Source organism: Callorhinchus milii, unplaced genomic scaffold (assembly GCF_018977255.1).
Source record: "Callorhinchus milii isolate IMCB2004 unplaced genomic scaffold, IMCB_Cmil_1.0 Scaffold5, whole genome shotgun sequence".
Lineage (NCBI taxonomy): Eukaryota > Metazoa > Chordata > Chondrichthyes > Chimaeriformes > Callorhinchidae > Callorhinchus > Callorhinchus milii.
This window is the reverse complement of record NW_024704746.1, coordinates 29,852,848-29,868,416: the sequence shown is the minus strand read 5'-3', so window position 1 is coordinate 29,868,416 and position 15,569 is coordinate 29,852,848. Positions and strand designations below refer to the sequence as shown.

At 39.3% G+C, this 15,569-nt stretch overlaps 1 protein-coding gene across 2 annotated transcripts in view; it reads right to left on the bottom strand.

Moving 5' to 3' along the window:
• tspan11 (tetraspanin 11) overlaps nucleotides 1-15,030 on the bottom strand; it is a 198,950-nt gene extending 183,920 nt beyond the window's left edge. For both annotated transcript variants that reach the window (XM_007895433.2, XM_007895435.2), the window contains exons 1-3: nucleotides 14,780-15,030; nucleotides 7,570-7,681; nucleotides 4,663-4,854 (exon numbers count right to left, since the gene is read on the bottom strand). In XM_007895433.2, the coding sequence (XP_007893624.2) occupies nucleotides 4,663-4,854; nucleotides 7,570-7,656 (279 nt within the window). In that variant the 5' untranslated portion in view covers nucleotides 7,657-7,681; nucleotides 14,780-15,030. The remainder of the gene's footprint in view (nucleotides 1-4,662; nucleotides 4,855-7,569; nucleotides 7,682-14,779) is intronic.
• Between the last annotated feature and the right edge of the window lie 539 nt (nucleotides 15,031-15,569).

The following is a 15,569-nucleotide window of genomic DNA, read 5'->3' as shown; positions in this document are numbered from 1 at the left end:
TATTTGGTAAAGACACAGGAACGTTAAAACATTGAGAGGAGAGCAGACTTAGGGAGACGTAAACAGTTAGATTTAAACTGTGCTTTTGGCATCCACAGTCCTCATGTGCTTCCCCCACCCACCCCCCATAATTATCATTTACTACAAACAAGCAGTTCACAGTCTTGGTTTATGTTTGATATTTTATACACATTAGTTTTTCATTAAAGTCTGTTTAATGCTAACGCCTTTCATCACTTCAAGTTGCCATGATACCACTTCATGGGAATGAATTACTGTATAATTTAGCAAACCTCACTTCACGCCAGAATTTCGTCAACTTTTGATATTTTTGGCTGACCGGTAACAAGTGAATAACTTGTGATGATTTAAACAGAAGCAAAACAGTGAAGACAAATATATTGCCACAATGTATTATCCTTTATACCAGTACGTCGCATTTCTCATTCTCCCAATATTCTACAAAGCCATTTATATTAATTTCTCATCATGAATAAACAGATACTATAGTAAGGAAGGATAATTAATGACAGTATCAGATACATTTTGTGAGCTCACTATAAATTCTGCACTGTCTAATTAGTTCATGGTTGGGTGATAATTTTAAGGATTCAAAGCCTTATTTGATACAAGCACAAAAAAGTAATTCATGTGTACAGTATCTTTGCTTGATATATTCAGACTGAAGAGACACAGAGAGCTGGCTCATTGCTCAACATGTCCAAAGGGTGTCATGCAATAACAAGCAAAGTAAACAGAATGCTATAAGTATTCTGGTCACACCGCACCCAGAGTACTGGGTCCAGTTCTCGCTGCTGTGACTTAAGGTGGCTGCCCAAACTTTATAATAAAGAATACAGTAAAACTAATCCCTATTGCATTATTTTAAGGTGAGGGGAATGCAGTACAATCCATATAATAATAATAATCCTTTCATTCCCCTTTCAACAACAACAATTTGCATTTATATAACGCCCTCCACTCCGGGTGGTGTCCCAGAGCGCTTAACAATGGCGGAGGCCGATGCCAAGCCAGGGGAAGGGGGAAGGTGACTACAGGCACAGTCGAAGAGGAAGGTCTTCAGGTGCAACCTGAAAATGGGGAAAGAGGGGGCAAGGTGAAAGGATTGAGGGAAGGAATTCCATAGCTTCGGGGCATAGTGGATGAAGGTATGGCCGCCGATGGTGGAGCGGAGGATTCGAGGGACAAGGAGGTCGGAGCCAGTAAAGCGGAGTCAGTGGGTAGTGCTGTGAGGAGAGAGGAGGTTGGAGAGATAGGGGAGTGCCAAGGCGTGGAGGGATTTAAACACTAGAGTGAAGATCTTGAAGTTGATCGGCTCTGTGACAAAGGAGTTTGGCAAGGCCTGGGATAAACTGGGTGTGGGTTTTGGACGAGCTGAATTTTGTGCATATTGGAGGAGGGGAGTCCGGCGAGGAGGGCATTTGCGTAGTCCAGCTGAGAGGTGACAAAGGCGTGGACAAGTCTTTAGGCAGTTTGCAGCTTTCATTTGAAATAGATCATTATCATGCAGTTGAGAAGTCTCAACGCGCTTCACAGAATATTCCATAAAGTGAATTGATTGTATAATTTGTGGGCAAAACGATATAGCAGCTACACAATTCTTAAAAGGAGTCTAGCATACAGTATGGAGAAATTTAACTCCAGTCAAACAACGAGGAAGACTTTATTTATGGTAACAAAATCTAAGATTCTTCATATTTACAAACACGTCAAAATTGCTGCAACATATTCTGGAACATAACAAGGTAGTGTACGAATGAAATTCACCCACTGACAATGTCTGGAAATCCTTCAAATAGGCCACAGCTACAGATAAGTTGGTGAACAGAATACAAAATGCTTCACTTCGGTTTGATCGATGGCCTGTCAAGTTTTACTCCAAAGATGAGCTAAGATTGTCCATCGTGGCAATTGGAAGCACGTCCTCTATGAGTGTAATCTGACAGGCTGTCTGCTTTGATTAGTAGTGCAGTGTTGCATGACAATCGGAGATAATGTGGCCAATTTGTCTTGTATTGCAATAGTTAAGAAAGCAATTCTATCTTAAATGCTTTCCGCTGTCATTGTTAAAACAGTCACATTTTATGCTCCTTGATCACTTGGCCAACCTTTAGCATTGCATGGAAGAATGTGAAGTTTCATTACAGATTCAATGACATTCAAAAATAATTGAGTTGGTTATGAAACGTCGATTTTTTTTTAATACCACATTTTCAAACTGGGGATTGAGTAGCACCACAATTTAGTCAGAAGGTTAGGTATGCTTAAAGCACTTGTCTGTTTCTTTACACACACTTGACACACTTTCAGTTGCATTCTTAAAATACATGTTGATAGCCAGGGATGACTATAGGTGATCAAATAATCTTCAAATAACGTATTATTTTTAGATGCACGCACAAGCCTTTGACTTTCGAAACTGGATTTAGACTTTATACATCAGCTTTCAGAAAGGCTTTTTAGAAAACTACAACCGTAGCCTATTGTATAATCAATCATCTTTCTGTAGATGCCCAACAATATTCTCAAGATACTGTATATATAAGCACTGCACTTAAAACTAGTTATTAATAAATAAAACTAAATCATTTTCGAATGCAACCCTATGTCTGCTAAACCAACCACAAAATAATTGAAATATGAATGTGTGAATGCTTATACACTCGCACTGACAGCTCCATTTTGTTTCAACTCAGTACAGTATTTTGATGCTTGTGGATTATTAATAGACACTTTGAAATTGAGCGTTCGCAGAGGGACTGAGGGACAATATCTGTGCAATCCCTCGTGTCAGACAAGGCAAATAATGATCACTCTATCTCACAGACTTTGGAAGCGTCTTGTGCACTGAATAACAAATCTATGACTCGTGATTAAGTGAAACTGTGCCCTTTAACATATTAGGCCGTCAAGAGAAAGGTGTGTTAAAGAGAGCGTATACTAGAACACAGATTAAAAAGATTACAAATGTAAAAAAAGGTCTCACTCTAGGAGGATTTGTGAGCACAAACCCATTCTATTTGCTTCTAATCTCTGTATAGTGAAGGATACATATATATTTGATAATGATTCGTGCTGCAGTTTTTTACATGGTGATCTGTTCACAGTCCAATAAGACTTGCTGTTATTCTCTCTTTCTCACCTCTTTGTGGTGAGTTGCAGACAACAACAACAAGATTATACTTGTATAGCGCCTTTCACATCGGGAGGACGTCCCAAGGCGCTGATACAGTGGCAAAGACACAGCAGAACATTGTTTGACCTAACTTTCAGTCAAGTAATGCTATGTGGGACGGGAAGATTTTAGTGAAGAAAACGGAGAAAATTTAAAAATTTACTGAAGCAAAAAAGATAACGCTGACAGTGGATGGACACAGCACTTTGAGATGAATCCTACATCTTTTGATTGGAGCAGGGGGAGAAATTAAAATGAATGTTATTTCCCCCTTCCTATTTCCTTTCAAAGCAGAATATCAGCATTAAAATGTTTGAAACATTAATAGTACCAAACATGCACTCGAGCTTTGGTTTGACTTGCCACAAAAAAAGCTTTGGCATCAATCTATTGTTCACAGCTTTGAAATTAGACGAGCTTTGAAAAACTTGCAGAGGATAAGAATTAAACTACAACCCCATGAATCACTTTCTACCTAGGGAACTCTATCAAGTCCTACTATACTCAGAAGCTCATTTGTCAGGCTTCTGTAGCGCATTGCCAGCCTGACGGCTTAGTTTATCTATGAAAGCAAAGACCTGCTTTCCAAAGCTTTGCTCTTATTCATGCATAGTACTGCAAAAAAATCTTCATGACATATCTGGGTGCTTCAGGTGTTCAAATAATCTCTCTAGTATTATTTTTAGATACACGGCGCAAACCTTTGACTTTCAAAACTAGATTCAGAATTTATATACCAGCTTCACAAAAAGCCTTTTTTTAATAAAAGAAAAGACACTGATGAATTCCTGAGCCCATTGCTTCATCACAGGCACAACCTCAGAGCCAGCTGATTGCCCGTTGAAGTGTGTTGGTTGCAGTGTTTATTTAATTGAACTCAGAATGATGAAGGAGGGCAATGGACCACAGGGAATTGATCCATCTCCTCCCAGATCCCAATCCCATCCCAACCTGCTGCTCCCAGATCCTGTTCCCTATTATTCCCAGCTCCAGTCCAACCCCACATTTCTGGATCCCAAAATAGCTGCAATAATTGGAAATAATAATATTAATAATCCTTGCATTTGATACAGTGCCTTATCACATCTTTGAGACGTCTCAAAAGAGCTTCACAGAATATACTGCAAAGTGAATTGACAGTATATTTTGTGGGCGAAATAAGTAAAATAATTGCAGAAGATGGCATGGGTTTTGACTTTCTGTTCACAACAAATTTACTTCTCACTCTTGCGTTCACTGTTAATTAACGTGCAATGGGATACCTGCATTTCATCATCTAAATGCAAAAGTTTGATTAAAAGACAGAAATATTGAACAAGATATCCCACAGAGAGTATTGCATGTAGTTTCTTTGAAAACAAAGGCAACAAGGCTCAAAGGTTAATTGTTTAGTAGATTGTTCAGTTTATCTTCAAATTGGTTTCCTTATTTGCCCGGTGCTTAATTGCAAAATATCCAGTACTTACTGTGGAGAGACAGCCCTTTTGCTCCCGAACAACAGCACTGCAACCCAAGAAGCCGGTAATCATCACAAGGCCGCCAGCAAAGATAAGAATGTAAGCGGAGACGGCAAACGTGCTGGAAGCAAGTAAGCTCAAGTAGTCTCTTTTCTCAATCAGTGTCCAAATTCCTACTCCCATCACTCCACCACCTCCCACCTAGAGTCACAGAAAAATACAGGCGTTACACAAACTACCCAAGGTAATAATGCAGATACATTATTGCATAACAAGCAAGTAACATGTTTAAATATGAAGGTTGTGTTGGAACAAAAGTGAATTTATACAACATTTCTGGTGCAAATTTCGACGTGCGAAACTTTGGTGGCTGAATTATGAATTGTACCAGTTAGATTCCAAGCAAATACAGAATTAAAGTCAAAAATGAATTTCTTGGTTAATTCAAAATGTTTATTTTTCCTAGTTTTGAAAAATTCTTCAATTTTCAGTTCAGATTTATGATCCAAATTGATGTAGTCAGAAAGATGATCCCCAACAAGCTATGTAACGTTGCTGTCTACTATTAGTTCTCTTTATTAAGGGATTCCATCTGGTTCAATCCTTTCAAATATCATCAGTCCCAGAAATAAGCCCATTTATAACAGAAATGAGAAATAGAGTGCTGTAATACTTATTCACATCTTCCATTACACTAATTTTCCACAGGCTGTGAGCTATTTCATTTCTATGCAACTGATATTTTACAGCTCAACCACAATGTAGGCTTTAAATACCATAGCACCTGGCACGGCAGTGTATATATTGAATATACTTGTTCTTTCCATTGATTTAATCAACACGGTTACAATCAACCTATAATATAACCTGTAAACAAATGATTCAAAATGTGTATGACATTTTTGTGATTAATACTTGATTTCCTCCCATCTTTCTCTATGAGCTTTTGCCTGTAAGCAGCAACTTTCTTTAAGCTCTTAATCAGAGTAGACAGACAACCTGCAATGTTAATTTCCACCTTGGAAAATATTATTAAACTTGGAGGCATGTACCATGTACCAAACATGCCAAAAATAGGATTTCCTCAGACACAGTCAAGTTTGACAATTTTCCAGATTACGAAAACACTCATGTCTCTCTGACTTTTCCACATTTCTTGGAGACTATAATAATAATCGCTCCATTTGATACAGCACCTTCTCACGTCTTCGAGACGTCTCAAAGCTCTTCACAGAATATACTGTAAAGTGAATTTACTGTGTGTTTTGTGGGCGAAACTGATATGATATTGAGCCAGTACACTTAATTTGATTCACTCCGTTTGTAAATATAAACTGAATGCAACAGGTTAAGTGGTCGGCCACTGGGACATCAGTGTACGCATGACACTTTGGCATTATGGTGAGCTAAATACACAACCTTATGAATATTCAGGAAAGCAAATCACTTAAAAAAAAGTATTCAAAAATAATGTAGGTCATCAATAAGAATATCTCTTCCAGCCAAAATCAGAGATAATAGAGATGCTACATTGCAGCATGTCAGACCGTGGCTTAATAAAGCATTGCTCTCACATTAATTTGCTATGCAACTCACACAGATGCAAACCCTCATTGTTTGGGGTTTCTAGAAATCATTTTTTCTTGTTAATTTTATTCTAGCATGCTTTTTCCTTCTTCCCCCACCCCTCCTCGTGCTCACTGTATTTCTGCAGGGAATAAGCAGCTAGTACACTATTAATCTTAGGAGAAGTCAAATCAAAATTTGACATACATCTGAACAAAATCAACTATTTAAAATGTCTAGTGGTAGAAATCTACAACTGTTATACTTTGTTATGTTTGCTGATGCTGTCACTGCGGTAAATTATATATCACCTTGAAACGTCAACTGTATTCCCTTTGTCACGACAACTTTCTATATGCTGCTGCTAAGCATTTAAAGATAAACAATATTTACTTTGGTAATAAAAAAGGTATTATATGCACTGTGTGTTATATGAATGTCCACAGAAGGTACCTGCTGATAGTTTAGATCAGAGTAGTCCAACCTTTTGGCAGCTGAGGGCCGAATGGCCCATTTGGGAAATGTCCTCGGGCTACACAAGCAATATTTTCGCATTTCCCTTCCAGAAACATGACAGCATGAGGGGAGCAGGTGGGTCAGATGAAATGGATGGGTGAGAGGGTGGGGTGGGGGGGGGGAGATGTAATCGGACTTGGAGCTGCATCTGACCCCCGGGCAGCCAGTTGGACCACTTTAGGTCAGAAGATTAAAAAATGTTAACAAATGTGTTTTCCATCAATGTATAACACACTGAAAATAAACCAATTGTTGAGCCCAAATTTCTAATGGTCTGTCCACATGAACAAAACGACTAGGTTTGAAGGATTAGGGGGTGCAACACCAAGACTAAATCAAGGAGAAATGGACAAGTTAGAGCTTCTCGCTCTGAAGATCAGATGATTGAGTGGAGACCTGAACTGCATTTATCTACCTACGAAAATATAGTTATTACATTTTACAGTAAAACCCTGTCAAATTTGAGACATCCTCCCAACGTAAAATACACTATATCAATTACAAGGATTATAAAAGTGGGGCGAGGGGAGAAGAGAATGGGAAGAAAAATGATTTGTTTGCACATACCTTTGACATCTATAGTCCTCTGGTTGACTAAAACATTGTGGTGTCTGGTTAGTTTTCTGGCATGAACAGACAGCAACATAAATACACTGATTAATGTATTTTGATGGATCACAAGCCCTGTGAATAACCTTTCAGTGGCAATCAACAGAGCTAAATGAAAACATCTGGGGTTGAAAAATTCACATGTCAACAAGCAAAGCAAAAACAAATTTCTCACAGAATTCATTAAATACAGTTCATTCCTATGCACAATAACAAGTTACTTACCCAAAAGAAGAAGTTAAATACAAATAGCAAATACTTCAAACAGACAGTCATGCAGTCTTCAGAATCTTCCTTATACATTCTTGTCATCTTCACTCACTCACTGCGAGTTAGACTGAAAAGAATATCACAATATCATTAAAACTGCACCAAGAAAATGTCTTCATTATACAACTGATTTGTCCTGTTTAAGTAAACAATACATCACAGAAATTAGGGCTGTCTTCTGGAGCTATTTTGAGCACAGTATCACCATAGCTTCCTTAAGAATAATTTTGCTTCTCTCTGTAAGATTAGCGTAGTAATAGTGACAGGAGGGGAAATTAGATTTTGCTTGTATGGAAATTCTGTGCACTTAAAATAGAAGCTGCAAGATTCATGCTGGTGCTACAGATGGAAATAGAGATGTAACCTTATGATCAGCAGCTTTAGCATTTGGAACTGTAAAAGTTTAGTGCACTTGTCTTGGCTCTCTGCCAACATGTTGTACATTGTATAAAAAGAAGCCAACTTTGTGAAGAGGCTACTCTTTTTTTTATCAATTTCTTGGTGCCTGGAATGTGCATTTACTTTGGGCGGGGGAATGCTTTGAAGGATCATGCAAAACAAACAGAGTCTACGCTGCAACCGCTTTATAAGTAAATTTGCACTGTAGGGAAGCACGTTATAATGGGAAGCCATTGTGTTTAACCAGAGGGTAATTAACAATTGGAAAAGGATACCAAGGAAGAGTGGTGAGGCCAGGTTGCTGGACTCATTTCAGAAACAACTCGATGCTGTAACAGGAGAATAATAGGGGAGGTTAGGAGGATAAGACAATACGAGGATCAAGTGGGCCAAAGGACCCCCTCCCAATCCAAACCTCTCGTGTGATTTTATGGTGCTAGGTTGGGGAGGGTGGAAATTGAAGGCAAGGTTGAATCTGCCCTCACCTACCTACCCTACAACTTACTTATACAGTACATTAAGTACTACAAAAAAGCTTCAAAACTATTGAGGGCACAGAGCATTTGAGTTTAGTTCTACACGGCCTCAGCGTGGGGCTGCACTGTATGTTAAGACTTGCACAGAAGCAGCCACAGCCAGAATCCAGTGTTGTACATCAAAGAAACCACATGATTGAATGTTTATACTTGGCTGATCACAATGGTTGGCTGGAGCCATGCGGGTTCACAGCTACAAAATTAATTACAACATCAGGCGGCTTTGAAGCTAATAATATTTACTGTTTAGCTGCAATCTATTTTGGAATGGATTGCTGGTACAACGACTGTGTGGGACTGTCTTGATGTTGTCAGATGAAATTAGTAGGTCATGCCCTTCAAAATCAATGGAAACTTGGTGAGTTATCTATTGGCTCTGAGACTGGGAACAATGAAGGGGAATTTGGTTCCAAGGATTGTATTTCACTGACTCTGGGGCAATTCAGCATTCTACCTATTAGCTCCTGAAACCAACAGAAGCTTAAATTGGCTCCATAATTGCCAGTTTAAAACATCTAACAGGAGCAAGACATTCCAGAGAACAAAATGCTGGGCAGTGCGTTCGGGTGAAAAGATTTATCAGGATTGAAACCGTACTGGTAAAAACATATTGACTATATTTAATCAGTGTATAATTAATGCAGGAATACTTGAATCAATCACTGGTTAGAAAACAAAAGGCAGAAAATTCACCATCACCGAAAATCAATTTTTATCAGCGGAACATGTTTTTGAATGTATAAAATGTTTTTAAATAAAGGAAATACAGTCACAATAATACTTAGGAAGGAAGGCTTACTTAACCTTGTGTTTAATTGGTGGGTGTGCATGACATTTCATAGATGTACAGCATTGCATATTTTTAAGAATAATTCCTGTTGCAATTTATTACTTGATAGATATCTAAGATCATTGTGAACAACTTAGAATTTATATCCAAAATGTTGCATTCTGCTACTAACTGCTACTAAGGAAATGCTTCAACTGAAATAGAAGCATTTGGTAGTATGCTGTTTCTATTTCAAACTGCAAGTTTCCGATAGAATGAAATGTATCGTAAGTTCCGTCTTTTTAAAGTGTTGTTATAAATATACAGTCAAGTTATAACCAGGTTTATTTGGGTCACCGCACAGAAACTGATCACCATGCTTAAGTCTCCAAATCAAACTACCGTGAGTTGCAGAAACACGATTTCCATTTGTCTGCCATGTATCTCCAGAGGGATACACCCCGTTTGCAAAATCCCAGAAAATATAAAGCACAGATTGGCATCATCCAAAGGTCGGAGAACCCCCAGAGTGTGTGTTATATATAATAATAATCCTTGCATTTGATATGGTGCCTATCACGTTATCAAGACATCTCAAAGGCCTCACAGAATATACTGTAAAGTGGATTGACCGTATATTTTGTGGATGAAATGCGGCAGCCAATTTCGCACAGCAGTTTCTCACAAACAGTCGTGTGGATTGAGTGACCAAATTATTATTATTTTTTTTGGGGGGGCTGAGGGAGGGACTATTACCCATGGAAAGCAATCCGCCAATTGACTAACAACCGGGTTCTGATTTGCTGGTAGGTAAACAGAGGGGTGTGGAGTAAGGAAACCTGCCAAAGGTTTCACCCTGTCTGGAAATCAAATGCAGGTCCTCTTGCTCCTCACGCTAACTACTATGCTACGGGACTCCATAACATCGTGTGTTGGGGGTACTGCTGCAGTTGAATCAGCTAAAGTTGCACAGCCTACAGCCTACCAGATAATCTTCACATTGCACCACCCTATCCAATAGGGCATTGGCTTGCAGGGCTAATGAGCCAAATGAGAAGAGTTCCTGTCCCCAGTGATCAGCATATTTCTCCAAGCCCTCTAATAAGACAGGTGAGCTCGTCTGTCAACAGTGCATTTGAGTTCTGTGAAGCTCCCTGACTCAGGATCCAGACTACTTTTGTAGGTGATAATTCCTTCAAAATAAATAAAAATAATTTGGTCACTCAATCCACGACTGTTTGTGGGACACTGCTGTGTGCAATTGTCTGCTGCGTTTCGCCCACAAAATATAGTCAATTCACTTTCCAGTGCATCCTGTGAAGCGCTTTCAGACATTTCGGAGACGTGATAAGGCGGTATATCAAATGCAAGGATTATTATTACTGAGATGCCACAGAGGATTCCAATTGTCAAGCATGTCAGCTTTAAGCTAACATAGTTAAGTCTAATTGCTTAGAAGCTGCATAACTGTAGTTGAATTCTTTTAAACTAAAAAGTAGTTGATGCTGGGTGGACAAGCTCATTAAAACGTAACAACAAACTGCTTCGGAATAACTATGGAGGTTATAGAGATAAGATGCAGTCTGAGATAAACCAAACACCCAAGGGAGTATTACTGGTTTCATAGGGGAAGGAATTTAAATAGTGTAAACATGTGGATAGATGAATATTATAGTTTTTTTCTTGATTTCCTTTGAGGATCAGTGAGTTTATATTCTACCACAGTACTTCACCTCCAAATTCAGTTTTAAAAAAATGTTAATGGATCTCTAGAGAAATAAATGCAATTTGTGACAACAAAAAATCATTAAAGCATAGCCCTAATTCTAGTTTATTCACTTATAGCTTAAGGATGGATGCTTCTAATAGTGATTTTGAAGACTAATTTCCAGTGTGTACCCATTTTTCAACATATTTGAAACATACTGTTGTTTTATTATGTTGAGGTAAACATCATAAATCAAATTTAACAGAGTATTACATTTGAGGTCACAGCTGAGATTTTTGTTGTGCTTATTAATGGACATTCTTTCATCAGTTCAAGGCTACAAACCGAGTTGTCTTCTCTACTCTCCTCACTGCAATGAACGTTGACAAATACGTAGGTGATCACTAAACAAACTGCACAGAATTGGAAAGGGTGCCTTTCTGTTTGTAAGTAATCCTAATTGTAAGCACAATTGTAATTATAGAACATCAGGGTGGTTGGCACATCATAAGCTCTCCTATATACTACACTGAAGGCAGATGGTCTTCGAATTGGTGATGGGGTAAAGGTTTGGGACGATATTTGCTGGAAGGTTGTCTGGACTCCAGGTTCATGAACACATTTTCCTATATCCAGGGCTTGACATCCACCTCAACTGGTATATAGAGAGCAAATCAACTGCTCAAGTTCTGCACTTCCAAGAAGTTTCTGAGGTGGAACCATTGCTCAAGGAGCAACTTTTGAGGAGCAGATTGGTCACTGGAACACAAATTCTTCCCACTCAGCTTCTGCTAACCCTGCAAGCCAATGTCTTACTGGGAAGACTGTCCGAGCTGGACAAGCACCTGGAAGCTTCTAAGGCAGTGTTCTCAATGGTAGTTTTGCTGGTTAAATTCCAGGAGCTGGTTAAATTCCATCGCGCACTCTGGAGTCGCCAATTCTTGGCTCTCACCAACATGAACTCATACTCTCCAGAATTAGATAATTGAGTTGTATCCCTCCAGGGAGAGAGGGCACTTTCCATTTCAGATACAGGGTAATTCCTATTCCTGTAGAGTCCTGTAGCTCAGTGATTAGAGCACTGGCTTTGCAAGTGAGAGACCTGAGTTCAATTCCAGGCAGAGGGTGAAACCTTGGGCAAATTTCCTCACTCCACACAGAGCCTAATAATAATCCCTCCAAAAAACAAAACAATTATAAATTGGTCATTTTCAATCTACGACTGTTTGTGGGACACTGCTGTGCGCAATTGGCTGCCGCGTTCGCCCACAAATATGCAGTCAATTCACTTTACAGTGTGTTCTGTGAAGCGCTTTGGGACGTCTAGAAGACGTGAAAAGCGCTATATCAAATGCAAGGATTATTATTATTATTCTCAATCTGATTGGACAGTCTTAAGCATTGCGATGGATTTCCACATCTGTCAGACACCAGGCAATGAAAACAATGATAATCCCAGGGCTCCACATTGAGATTCGTAGTACAGACTGATACTCCAGTGCAATATCAGGAGCTGTAAAACGTTAAACCAAGATTCTTTTTGGGTGGATATTAAAAGATCCCATGAGACTATTTGAGAAGAGAAGGGAGTTTTTTCCATTGACCTGGCCACCAATCTTCCAGATAAATTGATCTTTCACTCCTTGGCATTTCTGTCCTCAAACTGGTTGCCATGTTTCTACAACTGCAGTCACTTGACAGCAATTAACGGTGAAGCACTTTAAGTTTTATAAACGCTGTATCAAAATGGAATAATTATTATTTTGCTAAATTATTCAAAATCATTTTGTAACCCATCTCCATATAATAACTACATTTACAAGCTAAAGTTCAACATCCAATAATCCCTCCAAAACCAAAAACAATAATAAATTGGTCATTTTCAATCCACGACTGTTTGTGGGACATTGCTGTGCGCAATTGGCTGCCGCGTTCGCCCACAAATATACAGTCAATTCACTTTACAGTGTGTTCTGTGAAGCGCTTTGGGACGTCCTCCCGACGTGAAAAGTGCTATATCAAATGCAAGGATTATTATTATTATTATTATCCAAGCAAGTTCAAGGTTTTTTGACAACTACGACAACTGATTGTTAATGTATGATGATATTTTCAGGTTTTCCAGAATCAAACTTCACAAATGTACCATCACCATTTGAGCATTAACAGATAAAATCCTGACTACAGTATCTGGTGGTATTTTTTCACATCCCTACATGGGAAGAATATAAATATTTGTACAGCTGAAAGCAATGTAAAAACAATGTCTGATCTCAAACCAAACCAGACTGTAACATGGCATACTTTTTCAAACTCTTATTTCCAACCACATCAGTGATATATACTCCTACTTAAATGTGAAAGACATCGAGTGTTTTTAAGAAGTTGCTTATTCTCGGGTTACGCATCAGAAAGCGCTTTACATAAATGCTTTGGGCAATTTGAAAATCTTGAATTAAAGTTTGTTGAATATTTCTGCATGTTAAGCCCAGATGGAAGATATCATTTGTCATATGTTGTGACCAGCTGCGGTCACAATAGAAACATCAGCTTTTTGTTTGTTGTTTCAGGCAATTATTTTTGAAAGTTGTTAATGGCCAGAAAAAGCAGCAACTCAAAGAGAAGCAAAACAAGAGAAATGAAATCTCTTTGCATTGTTTGAGGGATTCTTCAACCCACGACTGATTGTGGGACACTGCTGTGCGCAATTAATTGGCTGTCGCGTTTCACCCGCAAAATATACAGTCAATTCAGTTGACAGTATATTCTGCGAAGCGCTTTGAGACGTCTCGAAGACGTGATAAGGTGCTGTATCAAATGCAAGGATTATTATTGTTATTACTATTAAATCATTTGATGGATGGATTCTATGTTCTCCCAATAATTAAATCCCTTAGTTGTCATCCCAATGACATAGTTTAAACTTTATATCATATCTTAACATTTGATGGATAAATTTATCTTCAGGTTGTAAATATTTGTCAGAAACTGGTCCCCAAGGTTAAAAAAAAGTCTGGGAAACGACAAACAAAACCGACAAGTAATTATCTTGTGGCATTCTTCAAACTTTCACCTAACCGATAATAATAATAATAATAATAATAATAATCCTTGCATTTGATAATAGCTCGTTATCACATCCTCGAGACGTCTCAAAGCCTTTCACAGAAATACTGTAAAGTTAATTGACTGTAAATTTTGTGGGTGAAAATATGCAAAGAGGGTTATAAAAGCAGTGTGACAAAGAAGGGATATGAAAAGCACTCACTGTGACTGTGTGAGGATGCACACACACACACACACACACATCAACACAGAGGAAAATAACCCAAGTCTTGCAATGTGGGGGCTGTAATTCAGAAAGCTGCCAGGCTATTGCAGCAAACACAGGACCAAATTCCCTTTCTTTTTTTTTTGCACAGAGCAAGCCAGCAAGCAGGGAGCAAAACCGAGGCCAGAGGTTTTGCTTTAAAAAGAAATGCACAAACCTGGTGGAAACCCCCCCCCACACCCCCAAAAAAAAAACTGTGCCTGGTTTTATTTTTAAAAAAAATTCCATGTTAAAGCTATGACCCCTTTTTTTTTCTTTCCCCTCCTCACCACCACCCAGCTCCATCTTTCTATCCACAAACTGAAAGTAGGTTTTAATAGGGGGGGGGGGAAAGGCCCAGGGAAATGAGATCAAGTAGCAAAGCTGCTTCTCACTAACCACAGCAGAACGACTCAGCCCTTTAATTCACCAGCACCACTTACCTCTCAGTCACTCAGTGCGTCTGTGTCTCCTGCACTCTGATTCTCTCTGCAATTTTGCAGAGGTTTTTTTCTCTCTCTCTCTCTCTCTCTCTGTTGCTTTGCTCAGTGGGGTTTGGGGTGGGAGGAGGAGGAGGAGGTGGTGGAAGAAGATGATGTGCAATGAGCTGCCGCAGGGTGACTGACTGCAAGGCAGGTTCAGAGGGGAAAGTGTCCCTGAGAGAGCTCAGGTCTCACACCTCTGTGTCCTGCTCTTGATGCAGTGTGTGTGTGTGTGTGTGGGGGTGGGTGGGGTGAGGGGGGGGGGGGGGGTTGTGTGGTGCCAGCTCTGTCAATGGCATTTTCCACTCAGTCATGAATTGGCACCCAGCTGCATTCAGTGCTGATATCACCAGCCAATACATATCCCCAAGTCCATTTCAGTCTTCAAAGTTTTCTCCAGTAATGCAATAAATATTTCGGTGGGAACCCGGTGCAGCTGAAACAGTAAAACACAGTGATAATAAATGATAATACGAATAATCCTTGCATTCGATATCGCGCCTTGGCGTGTCCTTGAGATGTTTCAAAGCGCTCCACGGAACATACTGGTGAAGCCAATTGACTGTACATTTTGTGGGGCGAAACACGGCAGCCAGTCGCGCACGACAACGTCCCACAGACGGTCGTGGAATGAGTGATCGCATTATTTTCATTCAAAAAAAGCTGCTTATACCGAAATGAAGGTGTTTGAGAAACGAATTGATTGCGTATTGGGCGTAGTAAACTAGTTCCAACCTCATTCCTAACTTTG